This window comes from Triticum urartu, chromosome 7, assembly GCF_003073215.2.
Source record: "Triticum urartu cultivar G1812 chromosome 7, Tu2.1, whole genome shotgun sequence".
Lineage (NCBI taxonomy): Eukaryota > Viridiplantae > Streptophyta > Magnoliopsida > Poales > Poaceae > Triticum > Triticum urartu.
The window spans coordinates 657,548,548-657,570,328 of NC_053028.1; the positions used below are offsets into that span (position 1 = coordinate 657,548,548).

Below are 21,781 nucleotides of genomic sequence, written 5' to 3' on the forward strand. Positions count from 1 at the left end.
CACAATACTATCAATCAAATACTATGGAGTACCACGGTATTAGGGATATCAGGTAATATCAACTTCTAGTGGTTGGAGACGATCTTAGTCCATGGTCGGCTTATTACTGATAACAAAACCCGCTTCCATTTCACGAAGAGATATAAAGCAAAGAAAAACAACTTTTGTGCTCTGAAGTTGGATACCATGAAAGCCTATGACCGAGTCAAATGGGATTATCTTAAGGCTATAATGCAGAAGGCAGGGTTTGCACCAACTTGGATCTCTATGATTATGAGTTTAGTAAGCTTGGTCAATTTTTCTGTTCTGTTTAATGATACTAAGCTTGAAACTTTTTAACCTACACGTGGTATCCGACAGTGGGACCCTATTTCTCCTTACATGTTCTTGTTGGCAGCGGAGGGCCATCCTTGCCCCTTAAAGCATAATTCTCAGTCATCGCACCTCTGTGGGATCGAAGTGGCAAAAGCGGCACCCCCGGTGAGCCACTTGCTTTTTGCAGATGACAACATGTTGTTATTCAAGGCCAATGGTGATGCAGCTAGAGAGTTGTCCTCTTTGTTGCAATGCTACTGTAATGCTTCGGGACGGAAAATAAATCTAACACTCAAGCGCCGCGCCTTTATTTTGACTGTTGTTTCATTTATGTTTTTACCTCCACGTAGTTGTTTAGGTAAAACCACCTTATTACCGTTTGGTCAGCAACTGACGAACAGACTATTTTCAGATAACACTCTGGGTGTGAATGTAGCCACGTAAGTGATGATGTAGTTGCGGGTTGGTAGTTACCTGTGCAACACCGCTCCCCTTTGGGATCGACATACCCTACTTACCGCGAATTGCAATAGCCATGTGCCCTTGCAGATCATCAGTTGCGGACAACTATCATTCTCCGCTAAGCAGAAATGCATGGTTGTGATGTCTACTACGCAACCTTTTTCTTGTGGATATTTTTGGGCCTTCAAGTGCAGAGGTTTGTAGGACAGTAGCAAATTTCCCTCAAGTGGATGACCTAAGATTTATCAATCCGTGAGAGGCGTAGGATGAAGATGGTATCTCTCAAGCAACCCTGCAACCAAATAGCAAAGAGTCTCTTGTGTCTCCAACACACCCAATACAATGGTAAATTGTATAGGTGCACTAGTTCGGCGAAGAGATGGTGATACAAGAGGTATATGGATGGTAGATATAGGTTTTTGTAAACTGAAAATATAAAAACAGCAAGGTAGCAAGCGATAAAAGTGAGCGTAAACGGTATTGCAATGATAGGAAACAAGGCCTAGGGTTCATACTTTCACTATTACAAGTTCTCTTGACAATAATAACATAATCGGATCACATAACTATCCATCAACATGCAACAAAGAGTCACTCCAAAGTCACTAATAGCGGAGAACAAACGAAGAGATTATGGTAGGGTACGAAACCACCTCAAAGTTATTCTTTCCAATCAATCCGTTGGGCTATTCCTATAAGTGTCACAAACAGCCCTAGAGTTCGTACTAGAATAACACCTTAAGATACAAATCAACCAAAACCCTAATGTCACCTAGATACTCCAATGTCACCTCAAGTATCCATGGGTATGATTATACGATATGCATCACACAATCTCAATTCATCTACTCAAACCAACACATAGAACCTCAAAGAGTGCCCCAAAGTTTCTACCGGAGAATCACGACGAAAACGTGTGCCAACCCCTATGCATAGGTTCATGGGCGGAACCCGCAAGTTGATCACCAAAACATACATCAAGTGAATCACGTGACATCCCATTGTCACCACAGATACGCACGGCAAGACATACATCAAGTGTTCTCAAATCTTTAAAGACTCAATCCGATAAGATTACTTCAAAGGGAAAAACTCAATCCATTACAAGAGAGAAGAGGGGGAGAAGAAATATAAGATCCAACTATAATAGCAAAGCTCGCGATACATCAAGATCGTGTCAAATCAAGAACACGAGAGAGAGAGAGATCAAACACATAGCTACTGGTACATACCCTCAACCCCGAGGGTGAACTACTCCCTCCTCGTCATGGAAAGCGCCGGGATGATGAAGATGGCCACCGGTGAGGGTTCCCCCCTCCGGCAGGGTGCCGGAACAGGGTCCCGAATAGGTTTTGGTGGCTACAGAAGCTTGGGGCGGCGGAACTCCTGATCTATTCTCTGTTCTGGAAGTTTTGCGATACGTAGGTATATATGGGTGAAATGAGTACGTCGGTGGAGCTTCGGGGGCCCCACGAGGCAGGGGGGCGCGCCCTAAGGGGGTGGGCGCGCCCCCACCCTCGTGGCCAGCTCCCGTATCTTCTGACGTAGAGTCCAAGTCTATCTGGTGGCTTTCCTTCCAAAAATAACTTCTCCAGTTGATTTCGTTCCGTTTCGACTCCGTTTGATATTCCTTTTCTTCGAAACACTGAAATAGGCATAAAACAGCAAATCTGGGCTGGGCTTCCGGTTAATAGGTTAGTCCCAAAAGTAATATAAAAGTGGATAATAAAGCCCAATATTGCCCAAAACAGTAGATAATATAGCATGGAGCAATCAAAAAATATAGATACGTTGGAGACGTATCAGGTTGCTCTGAGGATGCTTGCACTTGGTACCATCGACGATGCCGTTGGTGAGATGGTTCGGATGCGGGAGAGCACATGCCTAAAGACCACGGTGAGGTTTGCCAGTACCGCGGTGCAGGTGTTCGGAGCAGAGTATTTGAGAGAATGAAATGTGGAGGGTATAGAAAAGTTGCTCGCTATTGTAGAGGCAAGAGGTTTTCCAAGTATGGTTCAGTTGATTGCATGCATTGGCAATGGAAGAACTGCTCCCAAAGGTTTGCACATGAGTAACAATACCCCACCAAAAGAGCCACTATCATATTGAAAGAGATGGGATCACATGGCTCATGGATTTGGCATGCTTTCTTTGGAATTTCTGGTTCTCACAACGACATCAATGTGTTGCAGCGATCTCCCGTGTTCAAGAGAATTTGTAACGGGGAATCATCATCGTGCAACTACACTGTCAACGACCACGACTACAATATGGGGTGTTATCCCGATGACATCTATCCTCCGCGGGCAGCGTTTATAAAGACCATAGCCAATCCCCAAGGCAACAAACAAAGCCACTCTGCACAATGCAAGAAGCAGATAGGAAGGATGTGAAGAAGGCATTCAGAGTATTGCTCCAAGCTCGTAGAGAAATTGTTCGTGAAGCTGCAATGATGTGGAAATCAGAGACTTTGTGATAGGTGATGACATGTTGTGTCATTTTGCACAATAGCCCAAACCAATGTTTTGTCAAGTCTGAAGAACAAGTTCACATCCTGGAACAATAAGATGCAGATCAATTTATGAATGTTCTGTAGATGCATGAATATTTGAGAGCATCAGGTGCACATGCAGCTACTCAGTGATCTTGTGGAGCATACGTGGGCCCACAATGAACACCAAAAAGCTAATGTTTGAATTGTGCACTTAAAACAAATTTTATGTTCGAATTATATATTTCGCTATCAACAAATGTTATTTATGTGCGACATTCATGTGTATGATGGACGTGCATGGATATGCATGATTTGAATGTTTGGATTTAAGGTGTGTGGCTACCACGCACACTATAAGAAGGATTGTTTGGCGCCGGTCCTGATTTGCTAAGTCTGGTTTTTGTTTCGAGAAAAGGAAGAACTTATTCCTCAACCGGGTGAGAAATAGCAAAATTCTCATTCTACTAGAAGGTGCAGCGCGCACCATGATGATCCCCAGAAGAATGTTTCATTTGGAACGCTAATAACCACGCCCACTATGAGCATCTCATAAGTGCATTACACAATTCTGGATATGCATCGATAAAATAAATCCAAATTCCAGAGAATACATGTTTACTTACCGCATGCAAGCTGAAGCTTTGTCTCAAACATAGATCACATATATATCATGTGTGATTGACATTATATACCATTTAGTTGGACTCTAGCTACTGTTGTCTTAGCCGAAGCTCCAAAGGTCTATCCTCAAGAATCCTCTGTTCATCCTTCAATGTCTTTCATCACACGCCACTTCTCCCAAAATCAATAGAGAAAAGAGCGACTTTGCTGCTACTGCAAAAACAGATTTCACCAAACATCGGACAAAAAGCTAAACTCTATCATTACGAACTCATCTATTGGTGTCAAAAAGAAGCTTTCCTTTGTTAGTTCCAGTTCATTTACTTCAATGAGTCGATGTTTCTGAGGCCCTTACAAATTACAACCAACAGTTGATGGTCCTCTTTCTAAAAAAATGTTTTAGGAGCTCTGCACAAAACACAGCTGGTTCCATCTCAAAAAACTTTTGTTGATATCTAGCATTATGCCATGGGGACCGAACCTCCCAGCTACCATCATCCAAGATTCTGGCAACATCATAACTTGGAAGAGAAGCATCACGAGCCTATTTTTCTTGCTTGGATGCAAAGGGATGGGATCGGAGGAGATTAGATCGAGGTAATGAGAATGGATAGATACGACATTGGCGTGCTTGGTTGATTGCTCGATCGTTCGAGACAACATGTCACCTAATTCAGGAATGCTCATACATACGACACGGGTTAACTACGAGGTGGACCGAACCGACTGTCAACCTCTTCGTGCCGGCTGACAGGATGATCCCACACGTCTGCTACACCCCTCGACGCACCAGATAGCTCAATTTCGTGGGAGCTTAGTAACTGTACTGATTTTACAAGCACAAGTGACCATACGTGAAAGTGGAATATTGCTCTCAAATCTTCTAGCGAGAATGATGATCGGACGGCTAAAATACAGCCATCGACTGAGATCTAACGGCTACGATTTACGCCGGATCGAAATTCGTTCCAGGCCCCACTCCACAGCCCATTTCGTCGAACACCTCGCGAGCCCCAACCCTAGCCTGCATCGCGCGCTAAACCCATCCCCACCACCACCATGCGAGGCATCGGCGCCGCCGCAGCCGCCGCCGCCGCCCGGCGGCACGCGCACCTCCCCTCCTCCTACGCCGCCGCGTTCTCCTCCTTCTCCGGCATCGGCGGCAGCGGTGGCGCTGGGCGCGGGCGCGGGCGCGGCCTACCGCACTCCGCCTCCGCGCCGCCGCGCGCTCCCGGGAGCCCCATCCCCGAGGACGACAATGGAGCGGATCTCTTCGCAGCACCATCTTCTGCCGGCCGTGGCCGCGGGGAGCCCGTGATCCCGCCCTCCCCCACCACCCCGTCCTTCTCGTCCTTCTCCGGCGCCGGCCGCGGTCGCGGATCCCCGCTGCCCCCGCCGCCGCCGCCATCCGACGAAGATGCCCCCAAGCAACCCACCTTCGCAAAGCGCTTCGACTCCGTCCCTCCCCCCTCCGATCCGGAGCCGCCAGCCACCGCTGCCTCCTCCTCATCCGAGCCGCCGCGTTCGATCCCTACCTCCGGCGCGGGCCGCGGCGTGCCGCGTGTGCAGCCACCGGTGGACAGGGCCCCCGAGGAGAACCGCTTCGTTCGAAGCCGCGAGGCAAGGAAAGCTCCGACCCCTTCGGCTCCAAGCGGGCAGCCGAGATTGGCGCCACAGGAGGCTGTGAAGCGTGCTTTGGAGCTCCTTGGCCGTGACGATACTGGCGGTGGACGCGGCAGAGGGGGGCGTGGGGGCCGCGGAGGTGGCCGGGACGGTGGCCGTGGTCGGCCTGCTGACGTGAACGAGCGGGAAAAGGTCTTCTTGGGTGACAACGCTGATGGTGAGAAACTCGAGAAGCGGCTCGGGCCTGAGAAAATGAAGATTTGGGACGAGGCGTTCGATGAGGCAGCAGATGAGGCACTGCCACTGCCGATTGATGACGCGCTTCTCAACGCTATTCATACCAATAACATGGTGCGCTCTGCACTGCATCAGAGTTATCAAAATTATAAGATCTATGTGTGCTTGTTGGATCCCTGATGGGTTTTTATCTTTGGATGTTTGCGTGTGCAGATTGAGTTTGAGCCAGAGTACAATGTGAGCTTTGCTAATCCTGATATTGAGGAGAAGCCGCCTATGTCATTGGAGGAGATGCTGCAGAAAGTAAAGCCATTCATAGTTGCTTATGAAGGCATCCAGGACCAGGAAGAATGGCAGGTGATTTGTTTAACTGTCCTCATGCCATATCTGTTTCACCCTGGAAATGTTTGTGCAAATAGATATTTTCTGTGTGATATACTTGTATTTGCTGCAACTAGTAACCAAATACATCAGAGTGTGGCAGAGTAAGTCTACTGGACAAGGCTTTTTTACCTTGCTTTGCTGTTATAGCTTGCGTAATGGGTCCATATCTTTATTTGGATGATATAAGAATGCCTGCTTTAGACTTGATAAATAAATTATGGACCAGAGAATAATATCAAAATAGTACAGCTTCAGTTTGCAATTTATATCCTCGTGTGTTGGCAATCAAACTTCCCCTAACTTTGTCCAGTAGTATACATATAGAACTACCTAGATCGTGGTCGAAAAGGTATTTGTAGATTTGATGTTAAATCTCAGATCTACTTTGATAATGTTCTAGTGTTATAAGCTGATATGCATATTTTTGTAAATGATCTGGAGTCAGTATGAGGTTCACATAGAATATCTAACTTTCCAAGGTCAATTTTCTGGTTCGACCTGGCTGATAAGGTTAAGCTGCTAAACTATCAGATGAGTTTCCTGTTCCAAATAAAGGTAGTTTGCCAAATACATTGGATTTAAGTTTTGTAGATTATCTTTCCAGAAAGGCATGAACGTCTCAATAGTTTCATCATTAATATGGTAAGACGGTTATACTTTCCAGATACTGACCAGATTTGTAGAAAGAAGCATCTCTGATTTTAGAATTCAGCTTTTAGTGTGCCCTAAATTTCAAATTACATATATACATTAGCAGTTCACAGTTGTATACTTGCATTCACTTTGCTGCCATATGAGTTCTTTTTAGGGTTTCAACTGACCCACTAATCTACTGTATCATTCTTAGGATGCCGTGGAAGATATCATGAAAAGGGCACCCCATATGAAAGAGCTGATAGATATGTACAGCGGGCCTGATGTCGTAACTGCAATACAGCAAGAAGGGGAGTTGCAAAGGGTTGCCAACACTCTTCCAGAAAACATACCCAATTCAGTAAAGCGGTTTACTGATAAAACTTTACTTTCTCTCAAGGTTAGCCTTCTTATTACAACTGATGCTCTAGACAGCATAGTATCATGAGTCAATCAATTTAGCCTTTTGAGTAATTGAGCTGCTGAATGTTTAGTTGTAACGGAAGCAACATGATTCTTGTCTTATTTGGCTGGTTCTAACATAACCATTAATAGTCACCTTGTTTAAAAATAGATCAGCCTTCTGTTAGGATATCAAACAGATTTTAACTACGGCCGTGATCTCTTCCGGAAAAAAACTCTGGTCTTTGAACATCCCCTATCTAGCTGTATGTCTATGGGTGTCAGATACATCTATAAGAGCATCTCCAACAGTTTGTATGTTAGCTTGTTGGTAAAATATGCCATGTCATCAACCAACATCTTAACGTACAACATCTCCAATGGGTTGTATCTAGTATGCCCAATAGGATGTGAGATAATAAATAAGGTGCTCTCTCATTCTACATTGGAGCTTGTGCAATGGGTGTTGGTTCATGTACATACAACATTCCTCTCTTTCCTCATTTATTGCATGACACATCATCAAAAATCCTATGTGGCAAAGTCTACCAACAACTATCTTACAACCAAAGGGCCATAGTTTTTGAAGGCTCGTAGTGGGCGTTGATACTATCTAACTTTGAAGTTGGCTAAGCACATATGCTAAAAGTCAGCTTGTTATAAACTGCTTATGGATATGTAAGCATCACATATTGAAATATTTGCAGCTAGCATCGTAAACTCAAAATATGCAATGCCATTTGTCTCCATAGTTTTTGAAGGAAAAAGATGATAATCGTTTGCATTTCACATCTTAGTGTGCTGTTCTAGATAGTACCTTAAAAGGATAATTTATGTGTTGATACTTAATGTATTTCAGTATTCGTATCTTTTGTTTTCTTAGACAGAACCTGCTTCCTGCTTGCTACTCAGCTACTATTCGGCTGTGCCATCTTGTGTTTTGCAGAATAATCCTGGCTGGGGTTTTGACAAGAAGTGTCAATTCATGGACAAGTTTGTTCGTGAAGTTTCAGAGCAATACAAGTAAAAGGCTTCTGATACACTGTTGTAAGATCTCATTTAGCCCCTAAGAAGATTTAGCGGATTTTCCTTGTTTTGAGAGAAGGTGTAATGTTATATTCAATCCATGCAGCCCGTCTTCTTTCTACAGGCTGGTAGTTAGACAAATAAAATCACTGGGAAAGTGGATATTTCTTTTGGGAGATTTTCCTATCATCATTTTGATTCTAGAAGTGCCGTCGCCATTTGTTTATGACAACCCTGAAACTCTCTTACCTCTTTAAGGCACTAATGAGATAATGGATGCTTGAATGATCGTGGCGTGGTCTGTTTCCTCTTGTAATATGGATCACATATTTTGACCATTTTAGAAATAAAATGGTATTTATTTGGCAAGGGAGTCAGCATGGAGTCCTGTTTTCAGGGTACACAAGTCTTGTGGCCAAATAGGGTCACCAGAATCACATCATGGACCCGTCGATCGACGTGGACAAACCTAGAGCCTGGTGATGCTCCACTGTCCATGGAATGGATTGTAGGACGACGCATGGTAGCTCACGCAGCTACTAATAAAGTCGGGTTACCAGTGAGGACCTACTAGAAGTACCAAGTTATCAACTGCATGCCTACCATTGATTCTGAAACTGTAGCACTTACAACAGTATTGATACATGTCACAGTAGAGCCCCCGGTGTTCCGATGAGGGCATTCTAGAAAACAGACCTTAAAAATGACAGAAACACCAGTGCTGGTATTGGTTATAATCCATTGTACATCACACTTTGTATGTTCTTAGTGAAAGTATTCTGTCTAATGTGTTGTGATCCACAGCCACAAGGGGAGCAGAAATGCCTACCTAGCTATGTATCTACAGCTCACCCCTGTGCCTTGCTTTGTACAAACCATGGTTCTCTTGTTTCTTCTATATATAGAAAGTGAAGTTGTAGTAACAAAAAAATCATTGAAAAGCATCATAGCAAAGTATCTGCCGGGTATGGTTGATGAAAACTCTGCAAGCTTTCATTCCCAGATCCATTTTCCATCTATTGCCTGTTCATAAGATGCAGAAGCCTGAATCATTTTCAGGGATGTTTTAGTGCCCAAAAACAATTCATCTGTTGAATGATTTGATTACCTTAGGCGTCTGGAGCATGCTGCCGGAGCGGCTGGTGCTCGTTGTTCTGGCTGTCGAGCGGCATGTACTGGGACATGATGGCCATGATCTCCGAGTCCATGTACGACTAGTAGGAAATGAAACACACAGTCAGTTTTTGCCCTGTTGCACTAGAGGTCTTCTTGGTTAACCATTTGCTCTGGGGAGAAGGACGGTGCTGAACATACATACCCTGAGCCTGTACTTGTAGAAGATGAAGCCGGCGACCCCCAGGCCGGCGGCGCAGGAGACGGCGAGGACGGCGACGAGCCAGCCGAACCTGGACATGCTGTTGGCCACGCAGACGTCCTCCCCTCGGATGTACACCTGGTTGCCCCTGCAGCCGCACTCGTAGCTGCCCCAGGTGTTCTTGCAGTGGCAGTCCGGGCAGGTGCACGCCAGCTTATCCTTGCACTCGTCCAGGTCTGAAACTCGGCTCTGTTAGTACCCTCTCTCGATCATGTCTCATGTCAGTCTCAGCCAGGAATCGGCAGAGCGAGATCTTACCTTCGCATTTGTGGCCGTCGCCTTGGAACCCCGGCGGGCACCGGCACCCGCTCAGCGCCGTGTCCTGGCACCACCATTCATGGGTTAGCAGAGATCATGGATAGGTTCATAGGTAGACGATGAGGTTCAGAGGTTTCCTAAGTGAAACTCTGAAGGCTAGAAGTAGGGGAAGGAGGAGGTTGTACCGAGCAGGCGGAGAAGGTGCGCTCCCCCTTGGTCTCCGCCCAGCACCCGCCGTGGTTCAGCGCGCATCTGCCCGGACCAACAGCTGAAACAACAGGGGAGAAACATGAGCACACCGTGAAACCTCCAGCAGTATTTTCCTAGCGCCGTCGAGTGGAGGAAAGTGTAGGTAGGTACCTTTGCAGTGGGTGTACCCGTCGCCGTCGTAGCGGACGCCGTTCACCACCGGGCACTCGCAAACCCTGCCCCGGTACGTGTCCCTGCATGCCGTCACGTTCGTCGCCTCGTCCCGCCAGCACCCGCCGTTCCGGTGCAGGCACTCGTTCGTCTCCATGTCTGCGGAGAAAAGCTCGTCAGAAGTTCATCGTCGTTTCGCCGTCTTGTCTGACCGGCAGTTGGAATGGAAATGAAGGCCTTGGTGATGCCTACCATGGCTGAGGCAGACTTGCGGCTCGGTCCCCTCCTTGAAGCCGGCGCACACCGCCTTGAGCACCGCCGTCCTCTCCAGCTTCCCTGCACGCCCAACCAACAGCATCACGTCAAACCCTCACCTCTCCCGTCGCCGGAGAAATCTGCATGCAGCGACAGCCAGCCAACCAACCTCTGTACTGCACGTCGTTGATGACGAGCGTGGGCAGGATGGTGACGTCGCCCCTCGACCCGCGCCCGATCTGGTCCTCCTGCTCCTTGGACAGCACGGCGTTGTCGGCGTCGGCGTCGGGGTCGCCCATGCACGCCAGCACCTTCTCCAGCGACAGCCCCAGCGACGCCACCACCTCCTCGGCGCACGCCTTGCTGTACTTCTTCTCCTTCATGGAGCACCGGAGCTTGTAGTCCATGGCGAAGTCCCACCACGCCCACGGCCGCCCGCTCTCGTTCGCCACCCGGTGCACGCACAGCTGCCGCAGGTTCTCCACCACCACCTGCTTCCCCTCGTACCCCTCCCCGAAGTCCTCCTCCGGGTCCGGCGCGCAGTACCTGCACACCCGGTAACCACATTGTTCCTTGCCATGCCATGACAGGTACCAGAGAAAGCTTCCTAGACCGGCAATGGCGTACGTACCTGCCGTGGTTGATGCACTGGGACTGGCACTGGCGCGTGAGCCGGAACGCCTCGGGGCAGTACCAGGTGATGTAGTGCGGGGTGAAGCGCGCGTAGCCGCCGCGCTCCAGGATCTGGGCGTGGCCGCGGAAGCTCTTGACGAAGGCCGCCTGCTCGTCGCACCGGGGGCCGCACTCGTCGTTGCTGTTGGTCCAGAGCTCGTACTCCACCCGCTCGTCCGGGTGCGGCATCGACTCCCGCCAGTCCAGCTTCACCACCACCTCGCCCTCGGCGTCGGCCTTCTCCGCCATCCGCTTCAGCGACTCCCCGAAGGCGCGGTTCACCAGCGCCGACGGGATGTTGAGCTTGTCCAGGTACCTCGTGTCCGGGGACGCCTCGGGGGTGTCCATGGTCAGCAGCTGCTCGTCCACCGTGTCCGCGATCAGCACCGCCGCCGCGCCCGCCTGCTGCGCGTTCCATGACTTGAGCGCGAAGTAGCACTCTGGTGGGACAGTACAAACGCCAGTCAAATTGTTGTCAATTTACAGCCAGGGTTCCGTACCAGAATTCATCTTTTTATTTGTTACTACTACACAAAATGAAAGTGTGGAATTCTTCCTTTGCTTGGAAATCAATCAAGGAAGGATGATGAAACAGATAGTAGTTGATCTGATGCTTGAAGGAAAATGTCGAATTCTTTCTTTGCTTGGGGATTAACCAAGCAAGGATTGGACAGATAGTTGGTCTGTCTGATGCAGTCTTTGGCTTGAAGGAATTGCTTGCGGCACCAACTGATTCGAGTTGGTGGTGGAAGTGTTGTGATCAGGTGCGTTGCGATGGTTGGATCAAATGAAATGGGCACCAACAAATGAAGATAATCCATCAGGAAAATATTAGCTTAATCTTTTACAAATTCCGTTTTAATTTGGCATGTTTCCACATATTTGCATTTGAATTTGGTGTTCTTTTAACAAATTTCGTCACTATTCAAAATTTTGACTGGGTACATGATATTCGACCAAGAAAAGTTGCCTGATTCTACCTTTTCCAGTGACCACTAGCAGATCAGAATTGTGAATTCCCTTCCCCTACCGCAGATTAAAAAAGGTTCTGATCACAATGTCTCTTGTATCTAAGTTGGAGACCAATCCACATCATAAAACAAGGAAAAAAAGACGACTAGTGGCACTAAAGTAATTAGCATGTTTGCCTGTTTAAGATTAGCACATTGACTTAACCCGTCAATAGCATAGCTCTGACATTTACCAAGATATCGACACAAATTCGCCATAAATCGTCGGCAATCGAGCTCGCGCAATTAAGCTTGAGTAATCTCATTTTGACATGAACTTCAACAGTTCATTCCTCATGAGAATTAGCCAAAACCACTAATAAGGCAAATCATAGACTAGCATCATCAAAAGCGTGTATTTACCTCCACCGTCGAGCAGTAGGACGATTTGCGTTTGAATTTGGTACCTTTTTTTTTGTAAATTTCGTTTGAATTCGAATTTTTTGGCCACTTACATGACACTCAACCAAGAAAAGTCGCCTGATTCTACTACCTTTTAGTACAAAACAACTGACTAAATGGAACACGGCAAAAGTTATCTTTGTTCGTAAAGTCCCTTTCCCCACCGCAGATTTAAAAGCTTGTGAAAATCTCTCATATCTGAGTTGGAGATATATCTACATCAACAGGTTTAAAATACTACCACCAGCACTAAATTAATTAACATGTGTACGTAACAGGCTAATGTATTAGTACTACTCCCAGTAGCTTCCCAGTTAACACATCACCGATGGAAAAATAAATAAATTCGGCGGCACCGTAAATCGTCGAACAATTCAAGCTCGCATAGTCAGTCGCGCATCGGCAATGTCTTCCCCGTGAGAATTAGCCGGAGCCAGAATCAATCGATCAAATCAGCAGGGTTAATGGCTAGCTGAAGATAATTGCTGAGCGAGCTTGTGGTGGGTGTACCTCCGCGGTCGAGCAGGAGGACGACGGGGCGGCCGGACTTGGACTTGAACCTGGCCGGGAACTCGGCGCAGCCGGTGGCCTTCTTGTCCGGGTAGAGCACGACGCCCGTGAGCGTGCCGCCGTAGTCGGGCACGCCGAAGTTGCCGATGGCGGCGTCGTGGTGGCCCCGGATGTGCTCCGGCGCCAGCACCCTCACGCTGCTCTTCTCCACCACGAACCGCCCCCGCGCCGGCGCCACCATCGCCGCCGCCGCGGCAACCGCCAGCAGGGCAGCCAAGAACTGCCTCGCGCCACCCATTTCCGCGCGCGAGCTCGATCAATGGACCGATCGAATAGCACCGCCGGCTGTGGAGGGAGGGGGGGAAGGATCGGCCGAGGGGGCGTTTGGTGGGGAGGGAGCGAGGTTAGGTGGGCCGGGGAGAAAAGAAATGGCTCTTGCCGGGCGCGGGCTCGTGTGAGGCGGACGAGACGGGGTCGAGATGATGACGACGGGAGGGACGGGGGGAGGGGGTGGTGTTGCTTGGACTGTACTGCTGCCGAGGAGCTCGCGCTGGTTGCTTGGGTTGAGTCTTAAGTGACGTGCAAGGGAAGGGGAGGGGAGAGAGGCGGGAAGGCGACATGGGGGGTGGACGGTGTGTCTGTCTGTCTCTCTGTGTGCGTGCGTGGGAGCGGGCGGGCGGGCAGCGGCTGGTGGCGGGTGCATGCTCGGGGTAGGAGCGCGAAAGGAGAGGCGCACCTTTTTCCTCCTCCGGAAAGCAAAAATATGTGAGATGGGATCGAGTTAAGCCGAGCCAGGAAAACAGAGCGCGACTCGACTCGAGACTTTTGGGCTCGGAAGTCGTGAGATTCGCGTGCGTACGTACGTGTTGTCTCGACAACCCACGGTCGAGTCTTGTTTCGGCCGGGGTGCTCGTCACTGGCCTGAGTGTGAGCCTCTTCTCGGCCTCATCTCAGAGCATCTCCAGCGGTTCAGTCCTTTAGGAGATTGAAATAGCGTCGTGTGAGGGCGTGCCGGCGGAAAAATCGGCATGGGGTGATTGGTTTCCCAACTGCCGCCTCAGATGCCGTTTTTTAAAAATCAAACTCGGTCAAAATTCGTCAAACATGTCACAAATTTGGAGGAAATTTAGATGTTTTATTGATATTTGTACAAATTGAAAACATAAATCTAAAAGAAAACTAAAAACATAAATCTAAAAGAAAACTAAAAACAACAACAACTACTACTAGCCGCCGCCCGTCTTCTACATCCGAGTAGCTTGTAGAATTGATGTAGTCGCCGCCGTCGTTGTCGTCATCGTCCTACACACCACCGCTATCCTTGCTGCACCCCCGGCCTGCGTTGCCGATTCATGGCGCTCCATATCCTGCCGGATGTAGTCGTCCCGTGCCCATTTCAGTCTGGTCTCCTCGTCGGCGGCTATGGTCTCGTGCTCCTTCTTCACGGTGACGAGCCCCGGCTTGGTCTTCAGCTTGACGAGGCGGGAGGAGGAAGGAGAGGGCCACGACTGCCCTCGTTGATGACGAGGGCGGCGCCTCCTGTGGCTCTGGCTTAATGGGACGGAGCGCCGGTGATCCGAAGGAAAGGGAGCCCGACGACGAGGAGGACGCCGCCTCCATTCGCCGCGGCGTCCAGGAGCTGTCGTGGAATACACCAATCATAACTCTGGTCTGGTCCCTAGTTCCCTAAGTAGTTAGTGAAACTTCCAGCTGGGCGGCGGCGATAGAAGGAGGAAGGTGTTGGGTACTCCAATCACGGCATGTTGCCGGCCTCGATGTGCTCGAGGACGGCTTCGAGGGTGCGGCCGGGGACGCCCCAGCATTGGCGCCGCCCCTCGAAGTTGAGGCGGCCGCGGGGCTCGACACCATTGGTGGAGGCGAGCTGCTCCTCGTGGCGGCGGTCGAAATACGCCGTCCACAACATGTTGCTGTCGGGGGCATACCTCGACTGGTTTCGCACCTGCTTCGGCAACGACGACCGGATGCGCGCGATCACGGCGTCGCCGACGCTGAGCCTTATGTCCGGCGGGGCCAGGTAGTCCGCCTCGTAGAGGAGGCGAGCCTCGTCCTCATGCAGGCGGCGGCGACCGAAGCCATTGGGCGGCACACCGTCGCCAGGGTAGCGCTCGACCATTGTTGTCGGAGGAGGAGCATTGGCTGGGAGAAAGGGGGCGTCGATGGCGAGAGGGTCGTCTTCGGCGAGGGGGGAGAGGAGTGTGTGCGGCCACCAGCGAGGGAGGGCGGCTTTTATAGCGGCGGGTGGGCGACAAGCGGGCAGCATGCATGTGTACGCGTGGCGGGAGAGGGCAGGATGCGCATCAACGCGCCTTCACTGCGCCGCTGGTGAGGAATCAATGGAAGGCTGACCGGCGGTAGCCTTGGCATTGATTCCCTGCGGGAAACCAAGGTGATGAGGACGACGAACGCGCCTGGTCGTTGACTCGGCGGGTCCACCAGGCTTTTGCGCCAAAAATGTTTCCCCTAAGAGCAACTCCAAAGGGACGACCCATTTCGTCCGCCTGCGTCCGTTTGGGTCAGCGTGGACAAAAGTGGCGGCCCAATGCGCCGACCCAAACCCAAATCACGTCCGCACCGCGTTCGCGCCGACGCATTTGCGGCCCAAATTTGCGCCCCAAATGCATCAGCGCGGACGCCGAACGGACGCTTAGCGCGCCTTCTCGCTATCCGCCGCGTCCCCACATGGCGGCCGTCCAACTACCCGTTGCCCACGCGGTCAGCTTAATTTCTGACGACGGGCCCACGCGTCAGCGACGGCGCTCGTCCTTTTTTAAGCCGACCGTGCGGCAGGGCCGTCCTCATCCAAACTCGCCATCCACATCTGCCATCCTTTGCTCCCTCGTCGCCGGCAAACCCTAGCCACCACAACCACAGCGAGATGAGCCTCTTCTCCGGCGCCAACGGCAGCAAGGCCAAGGGCAAGTCCCCCGCCACCCCTTTCCCCTCAGAGTTCCTCCCGCCCCCGTCGGTGCCGGCGCCTCGCCGGCAGAGGCAGCGCGTGAACGTGCCAGTGCACCAGGCGGAGTGGCACTAGCAGCACCGCCAGCCTCTGCCGTATCCCGACGTGACGCTGCCGCACGACTGGCATCTAGATCCAGATAGGATCCCAGTGCCGGCGGCCCCGCGGTCGGCTCGTGCTCACGCGGAGGAGGTGCGGCGCCGGCGGGCGCTGCTGACGCCGGAGCAGCGTCGCGACCCCGCCTACGCAACCGACTCGCCCAACTGGGCGAGATGGTTCGCCTTCGAGCACGAGGAGGCGAGGCGACGGGGCGTGCGTGAGGTCGACCGGAGGTCGCCGCCACCGGCGCTCGTCGTCCGCGAGGAGGACCAGGCGGCGGAGGACGCCTACCAGGCAGCCCTTGCGGCCGTCTGCCGGGAGAGCGAGGAGGACGAGCGGCGCAAGGCGGAGGCGAAAGAGGAGGCTCGGTATGAGGCGGCAATGGCGCATGCCCTTGCCCTCTCCGTGGCGGACGACAACGTGGTGCCGCCGGTGGCCCCGCCGTCCCCCATCAAGCCGGAGCCGGAGCGGGAGCCGTCCCCCATCGAGCGCTATTCCTGGACGGGAGTAGTGCGCGAGTGGGTACGCGCGCCGTCGGTCTGGATGGGAGCGATGCCGACGCAGGAGCAGGCGTACCTCGAGCACTGGCGCAAGATCAGGATGGCTGAGGAGCGCCGCGACGGCGAGTACCTCGAGATGCTCGAGCGCGACCTCGAGTAGGAGCAGCGCGAGGCTGAGGAGGTGGCGCGCCAGGCCGCGGCTGCACAGGCGGCCGCACACCCCCGCGGCGGCACTGCCTGCGCCGGAACACGGCGTTCGCCTGGGCCGGGCCGGCGCCGACGCTCATCGACCTCATGAACCCCGAGGACGACGACGATGACGCCTATGGCAGCACGCCGCCTCGTAGTTTAGGCTGTTTTTATTTTTTTAATGCAAATGTGAACGCGTGGACTGTTGCCGGCCTTCGTGACCGGCTTTAATATTTAATTAATGATGTTTCTCATTTTTAATATGCATGTGTTCATTTTTTTGCCGTCAAAATGGGTTCATGCCAGCGTTGGGCGCACGCGCCGACCCAAATGCGGAAGTGGATATCCGTGTCCGTCTGGCCGATCCAAACGGACGAAAAACGGACGAAATCGCCACCCGTTTGGGTCGGCCCGTTGGAGTTGCTCTGACACCCCCGGACGGCCCCAGCGTGTCGGGTTCGGTTGAAGTCCACCGACGTCAAATTCGAATCTAACTGACAAAAAATGGATTTCTGAGGCGCGATTGGGTCTTGTTTTTTTTGGCGTCAACGATAAAAAAAGAGCCTTAAAAGGCCTGTTGGGAGCGAGTGGAGATGCTCTCACACGATCGAGGAGTAGACTGCGGGTCGGACGTGCGCGTTGGGTCGTAGTAGTGCAGTACATCATCCGTTTACTTTTACTTGGCACAACAAAGTCGCCACCGTGTCGTTGGGTGCTGGACGGTGTGAGGCGCCGGTCCTGAGACGCTCAAAGACTCGGACCAAGTCGGAGCAGCTGCTGCGCGCTACGCTGCCAATGCTTAACTGGTGCTAAAGGAAAAGTATGCATCATTTTGGTTCTCATCAAGGCCATGCCTTGCCTTCACTTTTCAATGTTTGGCTATTTGGTTTGGTGGGGCACGACGACCTAGTATTTTCTAATATAGCTCCGGCTCTACATGGACTGCTCATACATTTCAAGAATTAACAAGATCATCAAGATGGTCAGGAACAAGGTCCAGGGTGTCCATCAATGTGTTATTGCTACTTACAAAGGCAATGCAAATGCTAATATACGGTGTCTTTTTACGTTTCTAACAATTTACCTTCGCACATGTGATCTATTATGCCATTGACGCATGGCGTCCAACTAGCCCTCTGAAGTAGACTTATATAAATTTGCATGATCTGAGTTTAATGAAAACCGATTTTGAAAACCATTCCCCTCTATTTCTTGGTGTATAGCTCCTGAAAGGTTTTGCATAAAACACCTCCCTCGTTTCCTAGCTCTCGGCAAAAGAGGTCATTTTTTCCATTGGCTGAATGACCTTCAGAGCCACCAACTTGATCCTATTAACTGGTGCCTAGGTTTAAAGGAGGAGGAAGAGGGGGTATTCTAATTACTGAACTAGGAGAGGGCTAATCTAGGCCATGGAATCTTCATCTAGTGGTCCAAACATTTCCCACACCTAAAAGGCAAAACAAATCAGCTGCAATGTCGAAAACCTAAGATTTATCGCAACAAATCTATTCCAAGCAGCGCTACAATACAAGATGTTGAGGTTTAGCTTGGGGTGCCAGCGTCGAGGTGGCAATCCTCCGGATTGAAGCTAACAGAGGGTGTCCTAGCATGAAGGTCGAAGATGAAGCGATGGTTGATCTGTTGCCTGGCGCCGATGACTGTTAGCTCTGAAGACGGGAAGAAGGCGAGGCACATATAGACATAGTGGATGTTAGCGTGGACGATCTCGAGAAACACATGCTCTGGCATGACGTGGAGCCCCGCACCATTATCGAAATGCAATGTCATGCTCGGGAGGACGTCACAGTGGGCCGGCGGCTTGTGGACACACATGTGGTGACCCTGCATGTGCACGGGCTCTGCCCCATGGAGCTGCAGGTGGCGCCGCACTGCCCACTCAATGTGGATGTATGCCTTGTTCACAAACACACTCGACCACACACCCGCCTTTCCCGCCCGGGCCGCGCCGAAACATCTCCGGTGTGACACTAGGCACCCGGATGCCATCCACACTGACCGCAGTGAGCTTGACGTAGTAGCCATCGTTGGCCTGGGCTGGTAGAAGGATGGGCGTGCTCTGGCGATGCACGTTCGACAATGAATGGCTAGGAATGGTGTCGCCGAACCGCAGAAAGTTGTACGCACTCGTCCCTGGTGGGAACGGGCAGTAAGAGAAGCGCACACCTTGGCCATGATTGATCTGCTTCGTGAAGAAGGTAGGTGGCTTGGTAACCCTCCACATCCCCAGGCCAAGGACACCGGCAAGGACTTCGTGGGTGTAGAAGTGCTCGGTGTGGTGGGCGCAGCCAAAGACCATGCCAGGCAGCTGCTCAAACTAAACTTGGTGGCCACTTTTGAGAAAGGAGAAGGTGTCCTTGGCGAGGACTCCCCAAACCGACATAGAGCTACTCGAGTAGCTGATTTCGAACCCGCACATACGGTCTTGACGTCGTTTGTAGGGTGCACGACACAAACCGCTATCGCTCGCCAAAATATGGTGGAAGGTCGGGGACTGGGTTGGGTCAAACACCGGGTTGTATTGGCGCAGGCAGGGGTGGCACGGGGTGCACTGCATCTAGGTCAGCCCGGCGGCCATGTCCAGGGCGAGCTGGTAGCTCTTGGATCCATGCCCTGTGCCGACGTCCACCATGATGGCATACACCATGTCTGTTGCTGGGCACATGAGAGGCCTTATGGTGTTGACGTTGATGTTGGTGACGGTGCCCGGCCGGAGGAGATGGTTGATGATCCTGCACTTTACATGGTCTATGACACACTGGAGGCTTGCCAAGTCATTGTGCGTCGGCTAGTGATTGGAGACGAGCCGGAGGCTGAAGCCACCATTGCTGCCGTTGAGCGGCGGCAACGACATAAAGGCCGTGACGCCATGGGAGAATGGCACGAGGACCCAGGATGGTTAGTGCTAGAAGTAATTTGGGCGCCATGAAGTATGGATCGATGGTGCTAGCTTGTCCGAAATAAGATGCAAGAGTTGTGGAAATTGTGAGGCTATATGTATGTACTGGTCGAATCCATTTTTGTATACGGTATTTATTGGAGGGAATCTGGTTTTCGGATATGCATATCTTCTGTAGATCACCATCAATTAATAAGCTAATAATTAAATGCATAGTACATGAACGTGCACGAGAAATCCATGGGATACTCCCTCTATTATAATGTACTCCCTCCATAAACAAATATAAGAGTGTTTAGATCATTAAAGTAGTAATCTAAACACTCTTATATTTCTTTACAGAGGGTGTAGTGCGTATAGATTTTTTTCAAAAGTCCAACAATACAAATTTTGACAGTTTTTATAGACAAATATATGAATATTTAAAATACCAAATGCATATCATTGGATATATCATCCATTAGATTTTCATGTCGTATATGTTTGGAACGGAGGGAGTACTACCTAGCCCTTCAAGTACATCTATTTTAGATGCTCTTCAAGTATATTAATTAGCAAGGAATTTGTTTTTTTTACTATTAGCAAGAGACTCAACTGGCCCAGAGTACCATCGGCAATAGCCCATGTACATCTAATTGAAACACCGTGGGATACCTGGGGATGGGAGCTCCTAATGATTTTTCAAACTGGCGCCCACTACCCCGTCTAAATGAGCTTAGTCACGACTTCCTCTTGTTTCTTTTCCTAACCCTAGGCGACCAGGAGAAACTTTTCCCTTCTGATTTAAGCGAGCCCGTGGGCCTGAAGGAAATACGCCCTAGAGGCAATAATAAAGTAATTATTTATTTCCTTATTTCATGATAAATGTTTATTATTCATACTAGAATTGTATTAACCGAAAACATAATACATGTGTGAATACATAGACAAACAGAGTGTCACTAGTATGCCTCTACTTGACTAGCTCGTTGATCAAAGATGGTTATGTTTCCTAGCCATAGACAAAGAGTTGTCATTTGATTAATGGAATCACATCATTAGGAGAATGATGTGATTGACTTGACCCATTCCGTTAGCTTAGCACTTGATCGTTTAGTATGTTGCTATTGCTTTCTTCATGACTTATACATGTTCATATGACTATGAGATTATGCAACTCCCGTTTATCGGAGGAACACTTTGTGTGCTACCAAATGTTACAACGTAACTAGGTGAATATAAAGGTGCTCTGCAGGTGTCTCCGAAGGTACTTGTTGGGTTGGCGTATTTCGGGATTAGGATTTGTCACTCCGATTGTCGGAGAGGTATCTCTGGGCCTACTCGGTAATACACATCACTTAAGCCTTGCAAGCATTGCAACTAATGAGTTAGTTGCGGGATGATGTATTACGGAACGAGTATAGAGACTTGCCGGTAATGAGATTGAACTAGGTATTGAGCTGACGATCGAATCTCGGGCAAGTAACATACCGATGACAAAGGGAACAACGTAGTTTGTTATGAGGTTTGACCGATAAAGATCTTCGTAGAATATGTAGGAGCCAATATGAGCATCCAGGTTCCGCTATTGGTTATTGACTGAAGACGTGTCTCGGTCATGTCTACATAGTTCTCGAACCCGTAGCGTCCGCACACTTAAAGTTCGATGACGGTTATATTATGAGTTTATGTGTTTTGATGTACCGAAGGTAGTTCGAAGTCCCGGATGTGATCACGAACATGACAAGGAGTCTTGAAATGATCGAGACGTAAAGATTGATATATTGGACGACTATATTTGGATACCGGAATGGTTTCGGATGAAATCGGGATAATACCGGAGCACAGGGAGGTTATCGGAACCCCCCGGGAGGTATATGGGCCTTAATGGGCTTTAGTGGAAAGGAGGAGAAAGGAGCAAGTGTAACACCCCGGATGTAATTTACCTAATATGTACTCCAACTCTTGCCGTTTCCGGCGCTAAGTTATTTTATTTTCCTCGGGTTCAGGTTTTTGTCTCCGTATGTTGTTGTCGTTGTCATGCATCTCATATCATGTCATCATGTGCATTGCATTTGCAT

General features: G+C 50.1%; 2 protein-coding genes and 1 pseudogene across 2 annotated transcripts; 1 reads left to right on the forward strand and 2 right to left on the reverse strand.

Annotated features, from left to right (window-relative positions):
- Positions 1-4,862: 4,862 nt before the first annotated feature.
- Positions 4,863-8,485, forward strand: LOC125523950 (formin-like protein 5). The gene is made up of 4 exons (XM_048689022.1): positions 4,863-5,866; positions 5,966-6,109; positions 6,984-7,169; positions 8,118-8,485. Exons 1-4 carry the CDS (start codon positions 4,952-4,954, stop codon positions 8,196-8,198), a joined length of 1,326 nt encoding a protein of 441 aa, XP_048544979.1. The 5' UTR covers positions 4,863-4,951; the 3' UTR covers positions 8,199-8,485.
- A 416-nt stretch (positions 8,486-8,901) lies between these two features.
- Positions 8,902-13,551, reverse strand: LOC125523948 (vacuolar-sorting receptor 6-like). Its single transcript, XM_048689021.1, has 10 exons — positions 13,040-13,551; positions 11,077-11,557; positions 10,615-10,991; positions 10,443-10,526; positions 10,191-10,349; positions 10,016-10,098; positions 9,831-9,894; positions 9,516-9,748; positions 9,306-9,411; positions 8,902-9,220 (listed from the first exon to the last, which is right to left on the reverse strand). The coding sequence occupies exons 1-9, from the start codon at positions 13,335-13,337 to the stop codon at positions 9,307-9,309; spliced, it is 1,884 nt and encodes a 627-aa protein (XP_048544978.1). The 5' UTR covers positions 13,338-13,551; the 3' UTR covers positions 8,902-9,220; position 9,306.
- A 4,795-nt stretch (positions 13,552-18,346) lies between these two features.
- LOC125519315 lies at positions 18,347-19,749 on the reverse strand (annotated as a pseudogene).
- Positions 19,750-21,781: the final 2,032 nt, after the last annotated feature.